The 22,183-nt window shown below is 33.8% G+C and overlaps 1 protein-coding gene across 23 annotated transcripts in view; it reads right to left on the bottom strand.

Annotated features, from left to right (window-relative positions):
• The window catches only part of LOC105339349 (dedicator of cytokinesis protein 9), a 50,271-nt gene that overhangs the window by 6,186 nt on the left and 21,902 nt on the right, over nucleotides 1-22,183 (bottom strand). For 12 of the 23 annotated variants that reach the window (XR_010708605.1, XM_066069341.1, XM_066069339.1 and 9 more), the window contains 31 exons: nucleotides 21,322-21,437; nucleotides 21,143-21,212; nucleotides 20,685-20,891; nucleotides 20,065-20,211; nucleotides 19,618-19,701; nucleotides 19,098-19,206; nucleotides 18,441-18,455; nucleotides 16,062-16,240; nucleotides 15,267-15,519; nucleotides 14,786-14,918; nucleotides 13,744-13,898; nucleotides 13,213-13,279; nucleotides 12,959-13,012; nucleotides 12,566-12,678; nucleotides 12,107-12,222; nucleotides 10,683-10,820; nucleotides 10,278-10,334; nucleotides 9,804-9,929; nucleotides 9,502-9,615; nucleotides 8,813-8,866; nucleotides 7,807-7,842; nucleotides 6,054-6,269; nucleotides 5,551-5,608; nucleotides 5,353-5,367; nucleotides 3,275-3,384; nucleotides 2,583-2,705; nucleotides 1,784-1,894; nucleotides 1,504-1,653; nucleotides 974-1,184; nucleotides 455-645; nucleotides 15-115 (listed from right to left, as the gene is read on the bottom strand). Coding sequence is in view for 22 of the 23 variants with exons in the window: in XM_066069341.1 (XP_065925413.1) it covers nucleotides 15-115; nucleotides 455-645; nucleotides 974-1,184; nucleotides 1,504-1,653; nucleotides 1,784-1,894; nucleotides 2,583-2,705; nucleotides 3,275-3,384; nucleotides 5,353-5,367; nucleotides 5,551-5,608; nucleotides 6,054-6,269; nucleotides 7,807-7,842; nucleotides 8,813-8,866; nucleotides 9,502-9,615; nucleotides 9,804-9,929; nucleotides 10,278-10,334; nucleotides 10,683-10,820; nucleotides 12,107-12,222; nucleotides 12,566-12,678; nucleotides 12,959-13,012; nucleotides 13,213-13,279; nucleotides 13,744-13,898; nucleotides 14,786-14,918; nucleotides 15,267-15,519; nucleotides 16,062-16,240; nucleotides 18,441-18,455; nucleotides 19,098-19,206; nucleotides 19,618-19,701; nucleotides 20,065-20,211; nucleotides 20,685-20,891; nucleotides 21,143-21,212; nucleotides 21,322-21,437 (3,629 nt within the window). In the remaining variant the exon portion in view is untranslated. Of the gene's footprint in view, nucleotides 1-14; nucleotides 116-454; nucleotides 646-973; nucleotides 1,185-1,503; nucleotides 1,654-1,783; nucleotides 1,895-2,582; nucleotides 2,706-3,274; nucleotides 3,385-5,352; nucleotides 5,368-5,550; nucleotides 5,609-6,053; nucleotides 6,270-7,806; nucleotides 7,843-8,538; nucleotides 8,593-8,812; nucleotides 8,867-9,207; nucleotides 9,232-9,501; nucleotides 9,616-9,803; nucleotides 9,930-10,277; nucleotides 10,335-10,682; nucleotides 10,821-12,106; nucleotides 12,223-12,565; nucleotides 12,679-12,958; nucleotides 13,013-13,212; nucleotides 13,280-13,743; nucleotides 13,899-14,785; nucleotides 14,919-15,266; nucleotides 15,520-16,061; nucleotides 16,241-18,440; nucleotides 18,456-19,097; nucleotides 19,207-19,617; nucleotides 19,702-20,064; nucleotides 20,212-20,684; nucleotides 20,892-21,142; nucleotides 21,213-21,321; nucleotides 21,438-22,183 lie in introns of all 23 variants that reach the window. The other 11 variants (XM_066069361.1, XM_066069351.1, XM_066069340.1 and 8 more) reach the window with 10 other exon arrangements.

Below are 22,183 nucleotides of genomic sequence, written 5' to 3'. Positions count from 1 at the left end.
TAATTAGTACATACTTAAATATTGATTTCAATGTGTCAGTTTTCTCTAAGGGGAACATCATCTTTTTCTCTTTGGTCAGGAAAGCCTGTGCATAAGCCATTGGACCTGCGTTGACCTATAAAAGAAATTGATTTCTTATAATGTAGTGTAATTTTCTTTTAAAAACACATAATACAAACGCATATTACTTTTTTTTTACTTTATGAATTTATCTGACTCATATATAAACTTAGATACATAGAAATGTGTACTGTCATATATTTTATTACTCTCAAAATCAAGGTACATGGGATATTTAATACAACTGTGTTCAAAACTTTTCCTTCTATTAGGGAAAATATTGTGATGAAATATAAAACTTGAAATAGCAAAAACTTACTAGACAATACATATGTATCATTTGCAATCAGAGAGAGAGAGAGACAGAGAAAGACAGAAAGAGAGAGGTGCTTACCTGAGCACTGACGGAGCCCTGGAGCCTGAGCTGTAGTTTTTTGAGGTCGGGCCGTGACAGGTTGACCACCTCCCTGATATCCACCACCTTACTCTGCATCTCATCAATGGCCACCTCTATCGGATGGAGGACAGAGTCTGTCTTCTTCACCACCTCTATTCTCTTCTTCATGTACGGGAAACTGTGAGAAGCTGCAAAATCAAAAACATTAGCATTTCAGGTATTTTACTCTTTATCAGTTTACAAAACTTTCAATTCCCAACATAGATATGGTATATGGGTCATATTGTCATTGAGCAATTTCTTCTATTTGGCATAGTGTTATCAATTCTCTTGAGCTTGAAGATCTTATATGCAAACAGATCACCATGTCCTTTATTTCTTAATACAAAACATTTTTTCTTGATTTAATAAAAACATATCTAAAATTAAGACATGGTCAGTTTTTACCAATAAATGATATAAAAAATTTATAAAATTGTAGTACATGTACTTTATTTATAAATTTGAAGAGCTTACTGATAAGAATGGTTCTGCGTTTGAACTGTTCATGGATCTCTCCCCGAGCTTTGCCCGCCTTGGTGAACGGAGTCTCGAACATGAACCTCTTGATGTTGTTGTTCCTCTCGAACTCTGTGATCCTCTTCTGGAGTTCCTTCTCCTCGAAGTAAGGTGTGACGTGTGTTACCTGGATGTAGGCAAACTTCTGGTCCAGCTCACCAGGGTTCACCTGTATGACAGAGAGCAGTGATTCTTTGAATCTCATTGACAGTATATCATTATAATTTCAAAAAATATATATATTAACAATAATGGCATTAGACAAATGAATAAATGAGAAAATAATTCCTGGATATGATATGCAAAAAATGAACTGAGTTGATAGTTCTATACGCAAAAATGTAGTGCACACATTGAAGTCTTCGAGAAGTAGTAAATAATGGTTGACAAGGTGTTAACAACGACACTTTTTCATCTGACATATTAGTCCAAGTCTTGATGCAATGTAATATATATAATATGCAAACATGAAGGCCCGGTTTGAGTACCTTATTGGAATCCATGATGAGTTTGACAGTGTCTTTGCCGTACTTCTCACTGTACATGTTCTTGAGTCTCTCACAAATCTCGGCTAGACTCGTGACCTTGGGCTCTTTGTATATATACTCCTTACCGTCTTCTTCAACAAAGTATGAGGACTGAAAATACAAAAATTTATTATCTTTTTTGTTGAAAAAAATATATAATTTAACCAATCATTCATAACAGATTAGGACCTTTTTCCATCTTTCAAAACTTTCTGTATCCATTTGAGAGATAATAATTTACCCCAAAGAAGGCGATTCGGAAGTATTTCCCTAACAGCCTCTTCCCAGAAGCTGTTACATCCACAACCTTTGTGTAAGCTTTGGATAAGCTGTCATAGGAACTGGCCAGTTTCTGGAGAAGAAAAATGATTAAGTATTTCAATATAGGTGAGTGAAATAAACTATATTGGTGGTGGTATTATTAGTATGTCATTACTATGGGTGAATGTGGAGTGTATGTGTGGTTATATATCCTTAAAATGAAATTTCATTCCCCATACATTCTATTGGATAAAGTTCAAAGTTTTACCTGTATACATCTTTTTTTGAATGTCTTCTTTCTCATACTCTCATATAATGCTAGATTTATAAAGGCTGGTACCATATAATGAAACAATTAAGTGAGTGAGCTCACATATCCAATGCTTTCAATATGTTTGACAAAGCTACAAATAATGAATAGCCATGCGTATCCTTTTTGTAGTACAAATAAAGAAAAGAGTCATAACTCCCAAAAAATAATTATATCCATATTTCCTACGCATATTGACAATTAATGTTCTTGTTAACAACCAGTTCATATTTTTATGAAATTCTGTTCAGCATTTTAAGAGGAGTTATATTGACAAATCAAAAATCAGGACTGATGGGCTGACTGACTGATCGGTCATAAACATTTAACATTATACATCCCCCCCCCACAACATTAAAACAGAAGAACAAACACACAAACTAATAAAAAACATTCCCATGAAAAGATCCAAACATCAATCATGTTATGATGTAGAGTACATGTATATTTGTGCTTTTAACCTGCTTACATCAAAATCTCTTGAGTATTCGTAAATAGGAATGATAAGTTTATAGATGTCTCCAAGGACTTCGTATCTCTCCGCCATCTCGAGGGACCTGCAGGCTTTCTCTAAGTACTCTACCATTGTGTCCTAAAAAAGAAAAGCGTTGGCAATCATCACAACACTGTCAACATTCAATGGTCAATAATAATCTGATTACATATATACATGTATATCTGCCTTATACATGTACATCAAAAACATCAAACATTGTATTCTGATCCTCTTTTGCTCAATCTATCATATATGTATGCTATAAAATATGACAATAAGTTCTTTCAAAGCTCATAATTTCAAACTCAAAACTAAAAAAAAGAACTATGAGATATCCTAGAATTTGCAATACAGCAAAACTCGGTTATAACGAAGTCACTGGGACCTAAGAAAATACTTCGTTATATCCGTAATTCGTTATAACCGTATAAAAGATTCATTAAATTTACATAGGTGGGGATCCAAGATGACCTCGCTATATCAGTGAATTCGCAATATCCGTGTTCGTACTAAACGAGTTTTACTGTATATAGAGCTCAAATACATTGAAGAACAGGGTTTTGGAATCCCGATTCACTTTAACATATCCATGGTATTTGAGATATCAGTGTTTAAAATATATCCAAGGTTAACAGCCTTGTTGAAATCAGACAGGAAAAACAAACCTCTGTATATTGCACATCCTGCATCCCCGAGTCGTCCTTGATTCCGGATTCATCCCCTTCCACGTTAGGGGTAATAGTACCAAAGGCTGTACAGCCCTGGGGGAAACACCCTGCATGGTCAAACATCAGAGATTACAAATTACATACACATACTTAACTGATGTATGCACAACTCTTAACTCTAGAATAACTTGGAATCATAAAAGACATTAACTATCAATTTTTTACAAAAACTTATTGAGACCATTGATCACTTTTTAAGGATCATTCTGCATTTATCTTTGTTGATTAAATGATGAATTTTACCACAGTTACAGTTTTTAAAATAGTATATGGTACTGTACTACATTCATCTATATATCTATGTTTGATATATTTATAAACAATTTCTGTGAAATATATTGATAATTCTGTAACCTTGTGATTACACATATTCTAATAATGCTGTTATTCAAACCCTTATTATTCTATTGGACCATATAGAATACAAGAAACAAAAAAACTTTTCTATTAGGTATGGTCATTATTGTTCATGCTGAAACTTTATGTACTATTTTCACTTTACATAGAACTGAAACCAAAATACAGAACCCAAAACATTGTTTTCCATTTCCAAGGGCACCTAATTCTTACCCAGAAATTTTTCCCGTTTGCCCATTGTTTCACAGTTAACTGTAAATGAAAGCTAAGAACCCTGAACCACAGACCATTGTTTATTTCAGTGATAAAATAGCGTTTCAAGGAATTTTGCCCCCCTCCTTTTTGGTTGCTGTCCTCAAAAAACCTTAAACCATAAACAATTATTCAGTTCAATGATAAAACATAGTTTCCAAGAATTTTTCCCTATCATTTCTCGCTTTTTTTTTTTGGTTGCTTGCTATATCCAGACTTCAAAAACCCAAAACCAGAGACAATCATTTATTTCAGTTTAAAAAAAAAAAAGTTTCAAACAATTTCATTCTTCTTTTCTTTCATTTTTTGGGGTGACTGCTATATTCAGACTTCAAAGGGAACATTCATGTGATTGTGTATTAACAGACACAAGCTTGTGGTCTCTATATATCTCTACAGAGTTCTATTTAAGAACATTGTGGTTTCATGATCACATCAAACATCAATAGGCAAAAAACCAAAATACAACAATACCAGTGCTTTAAACACTCTATATGCATGCTGTTCATGTTATTATAAAGACATATATTCCTTTATTCTATTAATTATATAATAACATCATCATGTATATGTATATAACCTTACGTATACTGTCAATGATAAGCTTTAAACACAGCAAATAAAAATAGACAAAAAATTACAAGAACCAGCATAAAAATAAAAATTTATCACATGTTTGCCTTAACGTCAGATGGATATCAGCCATGTAATAAATATTGGATATTGCACTGTGCTGACATCACAATGATATCTTCCCAATACTGTTAATATTAATTACTGAGTATGTCTTTTGCATCTCAAAGCTAATCAAATAGGGAAGGGGGTGTAAGTGTCTGAACTTGTCCCCAATACTAGTTGTAATTTTGTACAATAAAAATATGTTCAAATCAAATAGGGAAAGTCAAGGTCAGAAAAAACTGACAATCAATTTAATTGTGTTTATCCATTCCTTTCTTTGTATAAATGTCAAGGTCATATAGAAGGTCAAGGGTTAAAAAACAAATAAGGAAAGAGTTTCAGTGTTATATCTCTTACTTATTCAACAAAAAAAAAAAATGAAAATAAGCTACCGGTACTTGCAAAATTTGACCTATGGGCAAAGGGACGCAACACAGACATGCCAATTAAATCACTCTCCATGGAAAACTTAATATTAAGGTTAAAACATGTGATAAATAAGAATCTCCTATGATTTGTCATTGTATATAATTTTTATCCAACCAGTTGTAGGTTTTTTATCCCTTTGCCAAATAAAGGCTCAATGATAAAAAAAAATCCACACAAATCAGTGATTGGATAAAATAATATACCATCACAACTCATAGAAAATCCTATCCATAAGCAATCAAAATAAAGATGACATGCTTTAATGAGTTACAACATTGATATCAACACTGGACACTTACGTGATTTTAATTTGCCTGCCATGAGTTACATTCATGTTTGAATCATATTTCTCAGTGCACATCTTAATGAACAAACTTTTACAACAGAACTGAACAGAAGTGAGGGATGTCAGGTATGAATCACAAAACATGAACACTTTGGAGCTTTTTAAAATTGATATGATAGATTTTTTCATATTCATAAATATCAAAACATACCTCGTTTCTTCAGATATTCAGCAACTAATGCAGCTATGTGGATGAAACAATGGGCCTCCTATGAAAATCAAAACAAGTCAAGATTAGATACAGTATCTTTTCATAAAATTCAAAATAATGGTTAGTAGATATTGTCAGGGTAAGTTTGTCCAATATGATAATTTTGATTGTTCAATAATGTAGGTATTGTATTTGATACATGTACTCCAATGAGCACAACAGGTAGGTACTAGCTGAGAGGAAAAACAATTAAACATAGTTTGCAAACTCCCAATACTTGTGATCACAAATTCATTATAAAGATTTAACAAATATCGTATTCGACATAGCAAAGTAAATAAAACATGTCTCAAAAACTTTGGCGTAGAACAGCATTTTACACACTTTGCAAAAAACTGAGGTTTACTGTAAAGCATTTTAATACAAAATTTACTGATTGATCTGTTAACAGTGATAGATAATAATGGCAGTATAAAAACTTCTTGCACTGTGCGACCCCCTACCTCTGAGAAGTTTTCGTATTTGCGGTGGATCTTGGCCATGGACTCGAGCCACGTCTTCCTGAGCTCGGGTGTGGTGGCGTAGGACTTGGCCAGGCTGTACTGAAGGTCAATCAACATCTCGGGGTCGTTCTCATGCTCCTTCATCTGAGCTGTGGCCATCAGCACAGTACGGATCCTCTTGGTCAAATCTTTGACCTCAGACGGGAAGCCACTTCTCTGTGTAAAAAGAGAGAGTTCATTAACATTTTCATAGCCCATGTCGATAAAGCATATTTTATTGTTCACAGTGCATCGTAAATTCTTATGATGTGTTTTTTAGATTCATTGTTTGATTTCTTCTTTAGTGTTTTTTATAATAGAACAGAACGACCGTACAGAAATGACTAGTGAATAGAAATCCGAAATCTGGGAAAAAGGATTTATGATTAATGCAGGTAAGAAAAATATATATATATAGTATGTGCAATAAATGTCATCTATGATAGACGAAGCCATCACCTAAAGTGTGTAACGAGTGCATCAACTGTGTGTAGAACAAGAGAGTGACTAGGTATTACAACTGTGCCATTATATCTCTCTCTCTCTCAGTGGCAACAGTCTGTGTGGTGCACTACACAGTATTCCTACACACTAGTACGTAACAAGAGCTGACATAACCTAGCTGTGTTAGCATCACTGCCAACAAACCCTGGTACACTTGACTTGTATTCATACTGGTGTACCCAGTTCTGCCTATAACACCACTTAGTTACATTGTAGCATCGAGAAGGAATTTGACATAGTTTGAATGACTCTTCAGAAATGTTCTTAGACTAGATGAATTGTACAAGTATTAATTGTTCTCAGAAACTTTTGTACAGTTGACTTTTTAGTGTATTCAGTTCTTCCTATAAAACCTCTAGAATCTAGATGGAATTTGACACACTCTAGTAACTGACTCTTAATTGAGAAGTGATCTTGACAAATTTTATGAATAAGGCTGTGCATAATTCATAATGAGAAATACAGTTCAGAAATCACAAAACTATACAAAATGAACTCCGAAATTACAGCACAATACAATCTCTCCAGCAACACTGAAACATTGGACTGATGATGATGACCATGATCTTATCATACACACAGCAATCAAATGGACATGAGCAGACAGACCACAGCCAATATGTTTAAACACGTACATTCATCTGTATATTGATACACATTTTGTTGCTTTAGCCAAGCTTGCCTCTATCCACTATACTGACCATACAGATGACCATCTAGCCAATAGTTAAAGCTTATATATATTTCTAACTCAAACAAACATCTGGTACAATGTACATAATTCTAGCCAAGCTTTTTAATGTCTACATGTATGAACCAAGCTGTGATTGTAACACTGGTGTTGCTTTGTGAATTGGGAATAGCTACTGAATGTGCACAAAAGAATGATGATTATGGAATTCATAACATATCAAATACTTTTAAAAGATTAACCTTGAACAGTATTCAAATGAGCATTTCAAACAATTATCTCATTAATAATTAAAACAATTTAAAGATGCATGTATTAAAAAAAATTTTTAAATTAATCTTTCATTCTCCAATTTTGTAATTCTTAACGATGAGAAAAATTCATATCTATGAATGCTGGTGTATTAGTTAGAGCATTTGATTAGTAAATAGGAGCACACTAATTGTCGCTGACCACATGATATATGTTACAAAAATGGCTCAGCTGGCTATCAGAATCATCCAATATTGATACTGTTACCTCTTTACTGCCCTTTTTGCGTCCTTTGCCATCACCCTGGTAAAAATTAATCATGCTTTTCTAACTGGTTTTTTTTAATAAATACTCAAGTGTTATATGCTAGGAAAAAGAGAGAGAGAATTCTTATGCCCATACAATTGTACTGATGAGTATTACTGAAGCCATGCATCCTGGACAGGGGCACCATTAATTTTACAGATAAATACCGCCAGTGTTAATGTCACCCACATTGATGCATATATTCAAACATTTTCCCTTGTGGATGACCAAAAGCAAAATTAAGCTGCAAATTGCCACCAAGCAGGTGCTTTAACTATGGTAAGTTTTATTTTTTAAAAGGAATTTTTTTCATCAATTTACAATCCTTTACTTCAGGAAAAAATCAATTTCGTGTGTGCTGTCTCCTTCAAAATCAGAGGCTTGGGGAAGATAACAGGTCCTATACTTCAAGGTAAGGAAATATCCAGCTATATACTGTATACAGCAAAATTCTTTAACATAGTGTATATTTTCAGCAGTTTCTTGCTAGCATGTGACTACAACACTTAATATACAAATACTTGTATAAAGACACACAGACAGACTTTGGTGGGGAAAACATTACATACAGTAAGTGCATGTGTATCTTGTGTAATGTTTAAATTATGCATCCGGGTGAATGATTATACCGATATACCAAATACAGATCTTAGTGTTTATAATCAAACACATTGGGCAAGCTAATAGTCATACCCTTCGCTCTGCACAGAAGCCATTGTAGGCCGAATCCTTCAAAATGACTCGAGTCTGTAGTTAGGAGATACAAGCATACGACATCAACATTCAGAATACAAGCATAAGTAAAGTTTACTGTAGAAAAGAGAAACCTTAGTACATCAGAATCAATAGCATTATAACAGTGAGAGACTGTACAATATCAAGAGGGGGGCTGTTACAGGCATTCCAGAGGCGGGGGACACTTAGAGAGAGAAAATATTTAGAATGTTATACGATTTGCTGGGTTTACCTCTCTGTCATGTCTATACACTCCCCCGACCAGACTAGCAAACGGACTTAATGGCTTTAATCAAAGAAACAGCATTTTATCTTTTGTGTTATCAATCATATTCATTCAGAATTATCAGAAATTGATTTTTTATTAGACTGAACAAAAAAGATGATATTAATCAAATCAAATCAAGATTTAACATTCCTGGTTATGTCAGAGCAAATGATCTCTTTTGTTATTCATACAGAATAAGAATGGACAAATGAAATTATTGATGAGATCGAATGTAACGTCTTTGGTTAGAACACAATGTAAAGTGTCAGCAATACTACATGTAATTATACATTGTACATTCTACAAAAAGCTGATTATTTGAGCAGCTTTTGCATTGACACACTAATAAATTTACATACATGGTTTTCTTCAACCATAACCATCTAAAAGCAGGGATTCATACAAATGAATGTATCATTCAAAATAAAACTTTCTTTTTTTCTACTTTTCCAAATTCTATGAAAATAAATCTCAACAATTTGACGTATTTTACAAAACAAAAGATATCTAAAAATATTACAGTAACTACAGAAGAGATGCATTGAAAAAGATGAACAAAGAGAATCTAACTACCGGTACAACTGTAACAAATATTGTTTAAACTGAAACAAGAGTGTCATAGTGACCATAGTAAAAATATGAGCAATGTATACCTGCATGGCTTTATCACTGGCCGCGTAACTGTTGATCATGGCAAGACTGTCTGTGAATCTCGAGTTACTGAGCTCGACCACGCCCCCGATCAGTTGAGATACTGAGATTATCACCTGCACAGTAGTACAAAGAAAATGTGTTCAAACATTGACTTACACACTCGCATTGTACAATGATGAGGAATTCAAAATCTAAATAACTAAGAGTGTGTATTTTTACCATCACTTTCATAGTTTGCTTGCATGCAATATGGCTTCAATACTGAAGTGTTTTAAGGTGAGATGAGTAAACTCAAGCCTACCTGCAAATGAACCCTGGTAAAGTTCTTTTTCTTGGTGAATTCAAAGTTGTTCCTCATCAGTAGGTAAAGTAGAGCACAAGCTTCTTTCCTGGTTGACTGTAACTTTGAGTTACAGCATCGTAACACCTGTCAAAATACTCAATATATTACTCTGGTATTATAATATTATTATATACATGGAATTATAATTACTCAATTCAATCATTGAACTTTGAAATACATACCATATATCTGGTAATTTTCGGGATGATCTAATTTTTCGCGATGTATTTTAAATCGCAAATTATTGAATAAGCAGAAATTATGTTCTGTATTATTTCCTATGAGAAACTTTTTAAATCGCAAAAAATTATTGGTCCAAATTAAAAATGCTACACATTTTCCCCATTTTCGCAAATTTTGTGACACGCGAAAAAAAACGAATATACGGTAATCTTTTTTTGGTATACATGTATTGTTAGCTAATGTGAATACCTCATAGCACAGGTCACCACAGAGAGATGCATTCCCTTTGAATAAAACTGGTTGAAACTACAAGGGAAAAGAAAGTTTACAGAGAGAACCTATAATAATCTCACATACTGTGGTTTCATTAATTTTCGTGGGTACCAATTTTCGTGGATTTTCTGAAAACCACAGTTTCAAGGATACGTAAATTCGTGGCCAATGGTCCTATCAATACAAAATGTTAGTTAAAATTGAACTCCAATGAACATTTAATTTCGTTGATCAACTTAACAAAGAAATCCACGAAAATTGGTATTCAACGAATATTGATGAAACCACAGTAATCTTTTTTCTTTTTCTGCTGCTCTTTTTTTTTTTGGATACAAGCATGTCAGGAGATTTCAATTGTATATAAATATGAAATATGTTTACCTTTTTAATGAAAGACCTCCATGAGGCAAACACATGTTTCTGTAGAGATTCTGATTGGCTGGTCTGGAGGAAGTTCAGGTACAGACTGAACACTTTCTTCATCAAACTGTTGTCCCCGTCCTTGTGTTCCAGGTTACGCTAAAATGATTTTAACGATCAACAGTTAAACATTGTAATTTTCATAACTACCGGTGTGTGAAGAAGTACCATTAAAAATGAACTGACAAGCATCAGACACAAAACATGGGTTGTACATAAAATGCACTAAACAAATGATTTTAATCTAACTAGTAAGTATCATAACATTCATTGATCAACTAATATTCTCTATCATTTCAGAATTCTGGAGCAGTTGACTGCATTACAAACTATTTTTAGATCCACACCTGGAGTGTTCAGAGCTCTCCTGTGACTGTATACTGTATACAGGGAAATATTCACCCCCGTTCTTATTTTTGCCCCTTTTGCCCTTGTTGTCAAAGGGCGAATTTAAGACTGGGCGAATTATATATTGCAGATAATATCTTTGTTAACACAACTGCATCTGGGCAAATTCAAGACAGGGCGAAACCGTTTGCAATTGCTAGAAAATAACACGGGGCGAAAATATCCCTGCATACAGTATCAGTGAGGACAGATATGACTCACCTTGAACGTCTGGGTGTAGAGGGCCAGGATATCTAGAACTCACCTTGAACGTCTGGGTGTAGAGGGCCAGGATATCTAGAACTCGCCTTGAACGTCTGGGTGTAGAGGGCCAGGATATCTAGAACTCACCTTGAACGTCTGGGTGTAGAGGGCCAGGATATCTAGAACTCACCTTGAACGTCTGGGTGTAAAGGGCCAGGATATCTAGAACTCACCTTGAACGTCTGTGTGTTGAGGGCCAGGATATCTAGAACTCACCTTGAACGTCTGTGTGTAGAGAGCCAGGATATCTAGAACTCACCTTGAACTGTCTGTGTGTATAGGGCCAGGATATCTAGAACTCACCTTGAACTGTCTTTGTGTATAGGGCCAGGATATCTAGAACTCATCTTGAATGTCTGGGTGTAGAGGCCAAGGATATCTAGAACTCACCTTGAACGTCTGTGTGTAGAGGGCCTGGATATCTAGAACTCACCTTGAACATCTGTGTGTATAGGGCCAAGATATCTAGAACTCACCTTGAACGTCTGTGTGTAGAGGGCCAGGATATCTAGAACTCACCTTGAACGTCTGTGTGTAGAGGGCCAGGATATCAAGAACTCACCTTGAACGTCTGTGTGTAGAGGGCCAGGATATCAAGAACTCACCTTGAACGTCTGTGTGTAGAGGGCCAGGATATCTAGAACTCACCTTGAACGTCTGTGTGTAGAGGGCCACGATATCTAGAACTCACCTTGAACGTCTGTGTGTAGAGGGCCAGGATATCTAGAACTCACCTTGAACGTCTGTGTGTAGAGGGCCAGGATATCTAGAACCACCAGTCCCACCTCAGTAGACATGTTGGCCTCCTGTAGGGCCTTCATCACAGCATTACCCTCGGATGGAGTGGACACTGTAACACAAGCACAATAATAGGCCATATTCTAGAGCAACAGAATCCCTCGCCAATCACCTTCAGGACATATGATGGATGGGATTTACAGAATTAGCCAAACAACCATGATTAACCAGTGTTTAAATGAAATCTTGTCACACTTTAAACATAGCATTGCCCTCTGATGGAGCAGATATTAAAATAACACAAACACAGTGAGTGACATTCAAAAGCAAAGAATCAGTAGTCCTACCCAAGAACCAAAAAAGTCGGCAATGAAAAAATTACACATCATAAGGCACCTACTAAGCTGGGTCTTATTTTGTAGTACATGTACAATGTAAAGAAGGTAGAGACTTACTATGGCCTGGTTCTCCCATGCCCTCATACTGACTGAGAGCCCGGGGGGTCAGGCTGGGGACAGATCTTCTGTTCATAGGCATGGTAGAGGCTTTGGTGCTGTCACCTATCACACTGTAAAATGTGTCAAAAGAAACAATAGTTATATATATGTATAAACAAAAACTAGCTTAATCATAGGGATGTTTTTCGTGATCAAGTATACCATATCATATTGTTAGAATTTTGGTTTGAAATGTAAAATACAACAACTAAGGATAATTTTTAAGTTCTTTCACAATCGTATCAAAAGACATCAGAATAATCATCTATAAACTTGACCAAAACAATAACATGAACTACCAGTACTTTAGATTTTCTTAGATTTACATGAAGAAAGAATGATTTTACCCACCTAAGGTCAACAATTTTCTTCCTTCCCTGGTACTGGAAATTTTTAAGACACACCCTGCAAACAGTAAAAACCAACAATAGATATAAAATTCATTCTAACTTACAAATATCCAATCAAATTATTGCGAACTTGATTGTAACTTCCAATGGTGTTCAATAGTTTATGCTCAATAGGAGCAAAATCTTGGTTAATGACATATTTAGTGTTAAAAAAAACCTGGTGAGTAAATATGTCCTGGGACACTCAGTACTTACTCCAGTATACTGAAGAAATCAATGATGTCAAATTCTGATGAATTGTGAAACCATCCCAGAAGAATATCTGAAAACAGAGAGCAGCCAAGTTATGGAACAATAAAGCTGATTGATCTAATTACTGATCACCATACACTGTATATCAAAATATTTCCAATAAATTGTATAAAAATACTTTTTTAAACAGATATTTGTTATAATTACCAACAAATAAATAAGTAAAACATTCAACTGTGAAACGCCCTTACTGTTTTGGTTCTTAATAAAGGCATATTAGCTTAATCAGCACTACAGTAAAACACAGTTACAGCAAACATGCTTATAACAAATTCTCTCTTACAGTGAAGTCAATTTCATTCTCCTTATCTTAAAATTGTATAATAAACTTATGATCATATGTCACAAACTACAATTATAACTTCGATATCACTCAGTTATAACTTCGTTATTATTTATCCCTGGCACTTTGCTATGACCAAATTTTACTGTACACAATACACATGTGCTGACTGCTGTGGTAGGGATTCTTACCATCTGGCAGGTACTTGATGATGTGGAGGAAACACAGCAACAGATCCTTCACCTCCATGATGTCCAGCTTCTGGTACTTCATCAGGATCTTTGACGGCTTCGGGGTACTGGAGATGTCCGAGGCCGAATCCTTGATGTTCTGATTGGAAGAAGTTCTGAAATTTAAAAGGTATAGAGTTAGATATTGGAAATTCGTTAGAACTTAAGAGCACATAAAAAGCACCATGTACCATAACATTTGTAAAATAAGCACAAAACACAGCAACCATTAATATGTTATATTTTCACCACCTTCCAAATGTGTTCCTGCTTTTTTATTTACTGTAGCATAGCTGTGGACTATTAACATGTAAAACTGTGCATTCCTATATAACTTGTAAATACATACATATATAGTAAGAATACACTGGAGAAAAATATATATGTGTAGATATTAAAGACTGATTTGAATGATAAATCTCAGCAAATTTGATTTTAACAATTACTTTACATTTTGGGTTTGGCGTAACTATATGTTCCCCATATATGGTAGATAGAAATTAAGGTACATTGTAACACATAGTAAAATATGTGTGACATCATTAATGTTATAAATAATGTAGAAATTGAGTAATTGTAAGGTCTCACAGCAAACTTGCAGACCTCCTGCCCCCATACACTTGTTGTATTTAGATACATTTAGTACTTGTAGTGAGAGATGAGTAATTTTGAATTCAGAACAAACCAAAATTATGGAAAAAAAAATACTCAAAAGCTTTTAACAATTTTGTGTCACCTCTTATTACGTCCACTAGATTTTCTCCTTAAGGAAAGTCTGGAAATAACTGACAAATATTAACTACCTGTTAAGTCTGGAAATAACTGACAAATATTAACTACCTGTTAAGTCTGGAAATAACTGACAAATATTAACCACCTGTAATCTTTTGCATGATGTCAAACTTTGCAATAGTTATCTCATGATCGAGCTGACAAATAAGATACGAGACACAAGACATCACATGTATCATTTGTTTTTTGCTGGCACACATATGACACGTACCTCCTATGGACTTTTTCGTTGGTTTTAACTTCTGTTTTGTCGACAGAGGAAGTGCTGTTTGTTCTGGAGAGGGAACCAGCTGATCCGTTCATCATCTGAGCCTTCATTTCTGACAGGGATTGTAATGGCGGTCCTACATAGTAAGCATACAAAAACGACTAAAATAGTAAACATAATACTATCAAACAGTCATATTATTGATTTTATCTGATTGTCTGATAAAAGATGGACAAAAAACATCATCTGAATAATTTTTCATCCCAAATACTGATGTCAACTTTTATTCACAACAACTTTATTTTGTGACTGATCAGTGCTTTTAAACTGGTTTATTGTAACTAATATTCAAAACAGAGTCTACGAAGATGATATTTTTTGAAAAACACATTAGAGACATTAACACTACGGATCAGACCAAGAAATACTTTCAACAACAAAATTTCTACAGTCTAAGTTATTTTTCTTAGATTAAAAAACGTACCATGCCCAGCTATCATGGCAAACACTTTGGACTCTCTCTGTGTCGCTGGAGCATCGAAGGTCACAGACTTCTGGCTCATCTGGGGGGTCCTTGGCCGACCTTCCTGTTTGACAGACTGGACGTCCCCATTCACCACTATGGTGGGGGCCTGAGAGGGGGGTGGGGCGCTGGGGTCCTCAACTAAATGGTGTTTGTGGTCCATCAGTATGGAGATCAGGGGGAGGTACAAGGCTGCTATCCTCCCTTGCAGAGTCTATAAAGCATCAGATGGAGTTTGATTACATAAAATATCAAAACAACCCAAGGCTTTATTGTGATTAAAGAACCATTACTGTAACAGGACCTATTACTTTTTTTTTTAATTCTTTTAATTTCAAAGATTGTGATCTGATTTTACTGATCACCACAATGAAGTTTTATAAATCCAGATCATCTAACTTCTTTGATGATGCAATGCATAGTAAACATTGTTTAAAAAGATTCTTTTAAACATGTTTTGCTCATAAAGTTTAAGTTGTATGTTATAGATTCCAAAATCTGTTTTTAGCTAATAATGGAAGGGTATATGATATTTTTTTCACTTTAACAGTGATTTGATCTAAAAAGACAAATCATATGTCTCGTTGCCAGGTGCAGATTAACTCTTCATGATCCAACTCTTGGAACAAGTTTACCTTACAATTACATATATGTGAATATTATGTATCACAATCATTGTGCATGTACATATATTGATAATTATTTCAAACACATGCATTTATACATATTTCCATGTAAATTGATGAAAGAGGAAACCTTGGAAGTGTATCGATCGTCAAAGGAATGTTTGGCGATCTGGTTCCTCAACAGGTGGATGGCATGCCTTCGGACCTCCTTGGGCTCGTTCATACACATCTTAACCTCCTGTAGCAGTAATCCCACCAGGTAATGGTTCTTTCGGAACTCCTCGGACAGTGTGTAGTCACATTTCAGATCTGTCAGACATTGAATATAGTCAAAAATTATTGACTGTTTAACATAATACATTGACAGTTGTCGCATATAAAAAAAATGCTTCAAAATATAGATGCATGAAGTTGAAAAAAATATTGAAAGAGCATATTAACATGTTTCAGTCTGACTTTGAATAAGATATATTGAATGCATATACATGTATTCTGCTAATAGCCTCATAAATGTATTTTTCAAAATGCGAGAAAAGAATTAGATTCTGCATCCAATTGTTCAATACCTTAGCTCAATAATTTGCTATATAGTCAGAGTAAATGTAATTTAATACATATTCAAAGGCTTTAAAGTTTATAATATAGATTTAAGTTCCCAAGAAGATCATACCATTTCAAATAATTGACAATATTCACTTTCCATTTGACTTTTATAATATACAGTAATGAAATTGTACGATTGATTAGAAAAGCAAGAGTAAAACAGCCTAATTTCTTTAAACTGTAATACTTTTTTTTTACAGTTACTTAATGGTTATTATTTTAAAGTCTCTGCATGAATTGATTATCCATTTAACATGCTTGTGCATATTACTTTGAAATTCCATAGCAGTTAAGATTATATCTTTCCTAAAACTTGGAAAACATGCAAAAAAAATTAAATATAAGTCCAATCTTCAATGTTGGAATGAAAAGGATATTAAGGGAAAGAATTTGTTAAGAGTTTATGCTACAAAATTTATATCTAATAATTAGTTACGTATTAAAAAAAGTCTTTGCATTATATGATTAATGCAGTTTACTGTTTTAAAATAGACAGTTCATATATAAATATAAAAAGAGATGCAAGACTCATAACAACTGCTAAATAAAAGCAACATGCTGTTAATTGGATCATTGCATATCTATGCATCATCAAACACACTTCGTGCATATCTACAATGTCAATATACACTATGTCAAATTGACCTAATGATAAAACCCCTTTCAGATTCATAAACCTGACACATTGATTTGCAATTTGAGCCTTATAGCTTGTTCGAAAGCCTTCATGAATACAATTTTGTGTAGAGGAAAACTTACCATGCAAAGCTAGGGAAGTATGTTTACATATTCATATTTACATCCATATCCCAATCCCTGCTCATTCATATTGTACTGGTATAGTTTGATTTAATTGACATGTAAAATTAACAAATAAATCAACATTTGACCCCAAAAACATTCTTCTAGTTACAGGTATATATTCACCTTGATATGATTTTACCAGTAAATATCAACTCCTGATTATAAATGAAATAGATGATGTATTATAATGGTAGATACTAACACCAATCTTAATTAGTACCATTATACAAACAACTTACAAAAGTGCCCTAGAAAAAGTAAAAAAAGAAGAAGCACAATTCTACAGTATCTACCGAGTGCAACCTTCAATCCCCCAGCCTCGGTGGAATCGAATGATTTGTTAGTTAGTTTTTCAACAAGCATGGGTGGGTTTTCATTCTTAGACTGATGGAATATTATCTAAATATTTCATAGACTATCGGTATTCACTTAATAATCTTTATGTTACTGACAAATCACTTGCTTTAATTATCAGTGTTTTTTAAATGCATCTTAAGAATTAATCGTATTGCTTAACATACATGCAATTATATTTTGTATTGTAATATACATGTATCTACCAATAATGTGCATACTGTATATTCCATGATAATTACAGCTAATCAGGTGTAAAATGATCTTATCCTTTAGTAATTTAAAAAGATGAATATATAATACTGATAACTTAAACTGTTATGAATATTACATGTACCAGTAATTGTACTTGGAATAATATCATATCTTAAGAATTCTTATCTTTAATTCATAATCAGTTGTAAATTTGAAATCTTTCTTAAAATAATTATTTTCCTTTTGGAAACATATCTATAACCAGCCCTTACAGTATATAACTTATTCTATATGTATCATTTTCAGGATTTTTTAAAAATAAGTCTGACAATTAAAAAAATATGACAAGTGATTTGACAGTAATTTCTTTGTTACAATTTCACAAAATAATGAGATGTTTGTCATTCTACACAAGGCACTGAAAGGAGGATAAAACAACATAGGACACTGGAAGCAAACACAAGCCTTTGTTAAAGTGCAGCCACTGATGGGGGAAGAAACAAAAATATCCTTCTGAAAAACCTGCATACTACAGCGTAGTGTGTAAAATTACCTTCTAATTTGATGTCTGTAGCAGCGTGGAAAAAAGTTGATAATTAAGTTTTTTTTTTTTAAAATACAATTAATTGTACTGGTGTGTGAACAGTTCTCGCCGAGTACCATTTCTCGCCAGTACATTGTGAAGTCATTTTATCAACACATAAAATTATATATGAAAAATGACGTCACAATGTACTGGCGAGAACTGGTCCTCAGCGAGAACTGGTCGCCAGTATTGATTTTAATTTGCTCTCTTTGCATATTACCATTCTTCAAGAATGTCAAGAATGCAACTTATGATTTACTTCAATTTTAAAATTTTTATTTTCAATTGGTTTCAAGTTTTTTTTTTTAGAAAAAAAGGAAGATGGTATCCATTACCAATAAATAATTTTTGCCCCCAAAAAGTTCAAAATCCTTATTAATTTTACAACTTATCAGTAAAAAGGAAAACTGCATATGAAAGCTTTATCCTGTTAATTCACACACCGACATAAAACATTTTTTTAATAGTCATCACATTGTTTAATAACAACAGAAAAATTCTCAAAATTATCCAAAAAAAAAATAAAAAAATCTAACATTGCATCTTCAGACAATCACACAGCATTTAATAACATCCTTATTTTGTTATCTTGTATAAACACAGAAATAAGGTCCAGCTACTCACCTTTGAAGGACTTGATCATGCCTTTCCTCATGATAGGGAGACAGAGAGGGATGTAGTGTTCGTGGGAGCACACCTCACTCAGAAACTCAAACTTCAGATCATACAGGGGCTGAAAGCACAGCAGACATGCATGACAGTCATATATAAGTGCAACCACCATTTTATACCATAGAAATTTCATGGCCTTTTACAGTACTTCAAAGACTGAGATTCAAAAAGACTGCATTACATCTCTTGTAGGCAAACATTTTCTAGCCATAGATCATTTCATTTTACCAACCGTAGATTTCAAAGTGGTTTACAAAGAACTTTTTTGCAACTGAGGTTCAATTTCATATTAATATATAACAGTAAGCGACAACAAAATATTCTCAAGCAGCACATATGAATGTCAGGAATATTTCTCCCATGCCAAAAGAAGTTAGTTAAAAGTACTAAAAAATACCTTCAAAATAACTGTCTGATAGTGATAATGATGCCAATATCTGTCCACAGTTTGATTTGTATACACATATTTTACCTTGGAGTCTCCAGGTCCAAACTGTTCCACATAGGCAGATATATTCTTGAATACAAATCCTCTGTCCATCAGAGTAAAACAGCGCTACAATAAAGTAGGACTCACACTGTCTCAAAGCCATACCATACGATTTTCATCATTAAATGCCACTACATGTACAATACATTGTGACAAAATATATACCAGTACATTCATGCTTTCTCAATTTCATTGTTCTTTAAATATGTGTCCTATCAACATATCACTTCACATAACCATATGTACTATACAATAAATCTTAACTCTTGAAAAATACCTTTATAACGGTAATAATCATATGGTTTTTTTTCTTTCACAACAGATTGATATTGAATGATTATATATTTTGATTTCATAAATTTTTCCTCATAAATTAATTTTCATAAAGTCACAATTATTTATCAGTTGAAAATTTTTTAATTTGGTCACCTTTACAAACATGGCTAGGCTCTGATTGGCTATCTTTGTTTCGCGGGGCATTTCCCTCTGCTTCTGTATGATATTGGGGGTCAGTGTTTGTAGTAGGTTCTGTATTCTGTACTGGTAATCTGCTGTAAACCGCTCATTCCTTGGCATCTGTTAGATGAAATAAAACAAAAAGTACATTTTTTAATGCCCTCTACAATTGCAGTAAAAACACTAGAAACATTGATGTCAATAATGACTTGATACACGTATATCCTAGCAATACTCTTTAATACTTAAGAGATATCTGAAAGAAAGAAACTTTAGTACTATACTCTTAATTTTTCAAAACCAAAAATGTAAAACCAAGTTAATTTTTCAACTAACAATGTAAACCAAATTGCAATTAATGCTTAAATAGGTATATTCAACATTGTAAAAATTAAGGGCCAAAGTTTTGTTTATTTTTAAACTGTGATGCAAAACAAGACCAAAAACTCCTTCAGGGTAACTGCAGTACTGCTATTTTGAGGACACTGACATAATTCATTGAAATATGATATTGCAAAACTATATCAATTTTCCCTGCAAAAGAGCAGAATAGTAGTCAATACAATAGAGTAATACTAGTATAAAGTACCGACCTTGATCCTGTCGGTACTAATGAGGTAGAGAGCCATGCTCTTGATCAGGATCTCGAAGAAGAACCAGGAATACTTCAGGAACTTACAGACCACCACGTTGTCGGCATTAGCCGGCCGTAGGATGGTGGTCAGATTCTTGGCTAGCTCCTCGTGTACCGTCTGGGCCCCCTTGGTGCCCTTAGGGACGGGCTCAGGGCTAAATACATACTGCAACACATACAACACAGGTAGTCAGTCTCTCTAACAAAATAATCAATACTTACAATTCTCAGTTTCTATGATAGTTTCATTTCGTTTAAGGAAAGAAAATTTTACTCTATAACTTCAAAATGTTCTTTCACAAAAAGCACAAAACACAAGATACTTAATCTTAATTCAAATGGAGGTACATATATTAAACGAATTTCCTTCACATACATACATGTATAACATGAAACCATTGACTTAAATATACCAACCTTGACATAACTCTTGAGAGCATCTTGTTTGTCAACAAGAGAAACCTCCGACACAATGTGGATTAGAACCCTACAAAAAAATTTCCAATGAACAAAAAAAAATATCATAATCAGCATCAACATTAATCTCTTTTATCTTAATATTGAAGAATTGATCACAAGTTTAAGGGAGTGCTCACTTGACCACATTGAGGGCGACGTCGTCACTGACTGTCTTCACAAGCAGGGAGAAGAGCTGGTTTAACAGGGTGGGTAGAAACTGGACGTACGTCAGCACATCCACAGCATGGAGGGACTGCAAAGACAGAGGTCAAGCACGGCTGATATATACATCTCTGAAGATTAGTCAGTAGTTACGTGAAAGTAGATATAAATATTATATGTAATCATTTAACCAAGGTGTATGAAAAAATACCATACCTTTCTTGCATTTGATAACAATGAAATTTTCTTTGCAAAACAGCAATAATACCGTGTTAATTAAATTTCATAAATAAAATACATTGTCACATTCAGCTAATTTATTCATGCCATTATTTATTTTTTGTTTCAAAGCTTTCATTGATAACTTAGATCAGCAAGCAAATGAACAAAATACCCTTTACCTGTTATTATCCAAAAGCAAGAAAAAAAAAATCACTTAAACTCAAACCGATGACCATGTATTTCTTTAAAGATTTTCCTAATGATGATGTTTTTTGTTGTTTTTTTATTTTAAAAGTGCATGTGGATAAAAGCAAACTAGATGTTATCTGCAGTGTATGCTAGTACTAATCACGCAGATGTGCAGTAACGCAGTGACCAAAGATCTAACCTAGTTCTATCAATATTCACACTGTGTATCAGTCTCAAAATGTATTCAATTTGGCTAGCTGACATGATTCTTTCACTGCAATTATGTTCTCTAATCAAGATAAATGTCAAAACTTGCAGATAAAACGGTATGTGCACATAAAAGCACAAATTTGGTATCAATAGGGAAAATTGCTATTAAATCTTATATCAATTGATACATATCAATATTATAATTATATAAATATA

This window comes from Magallana gigas, chromosome 8 (assembly GCF_963853765.1).
Source record: "Magallana gigas chromosome 8, xbMagGiga1.1, whole genome shotgun sequence".
Taxonomy (NCBI): domain Eukaryota; kingdom Metazoa; phylum Mollusca; class Bivalvia; order Ostreida; family Ostreidae; genus Magallana; species Magallana gigas.
The sequence above is the reverse complement of the archived record's forward strand: the minus strand, read 5'-3'. Positions and strand labels throughout refer to the sequence as shown.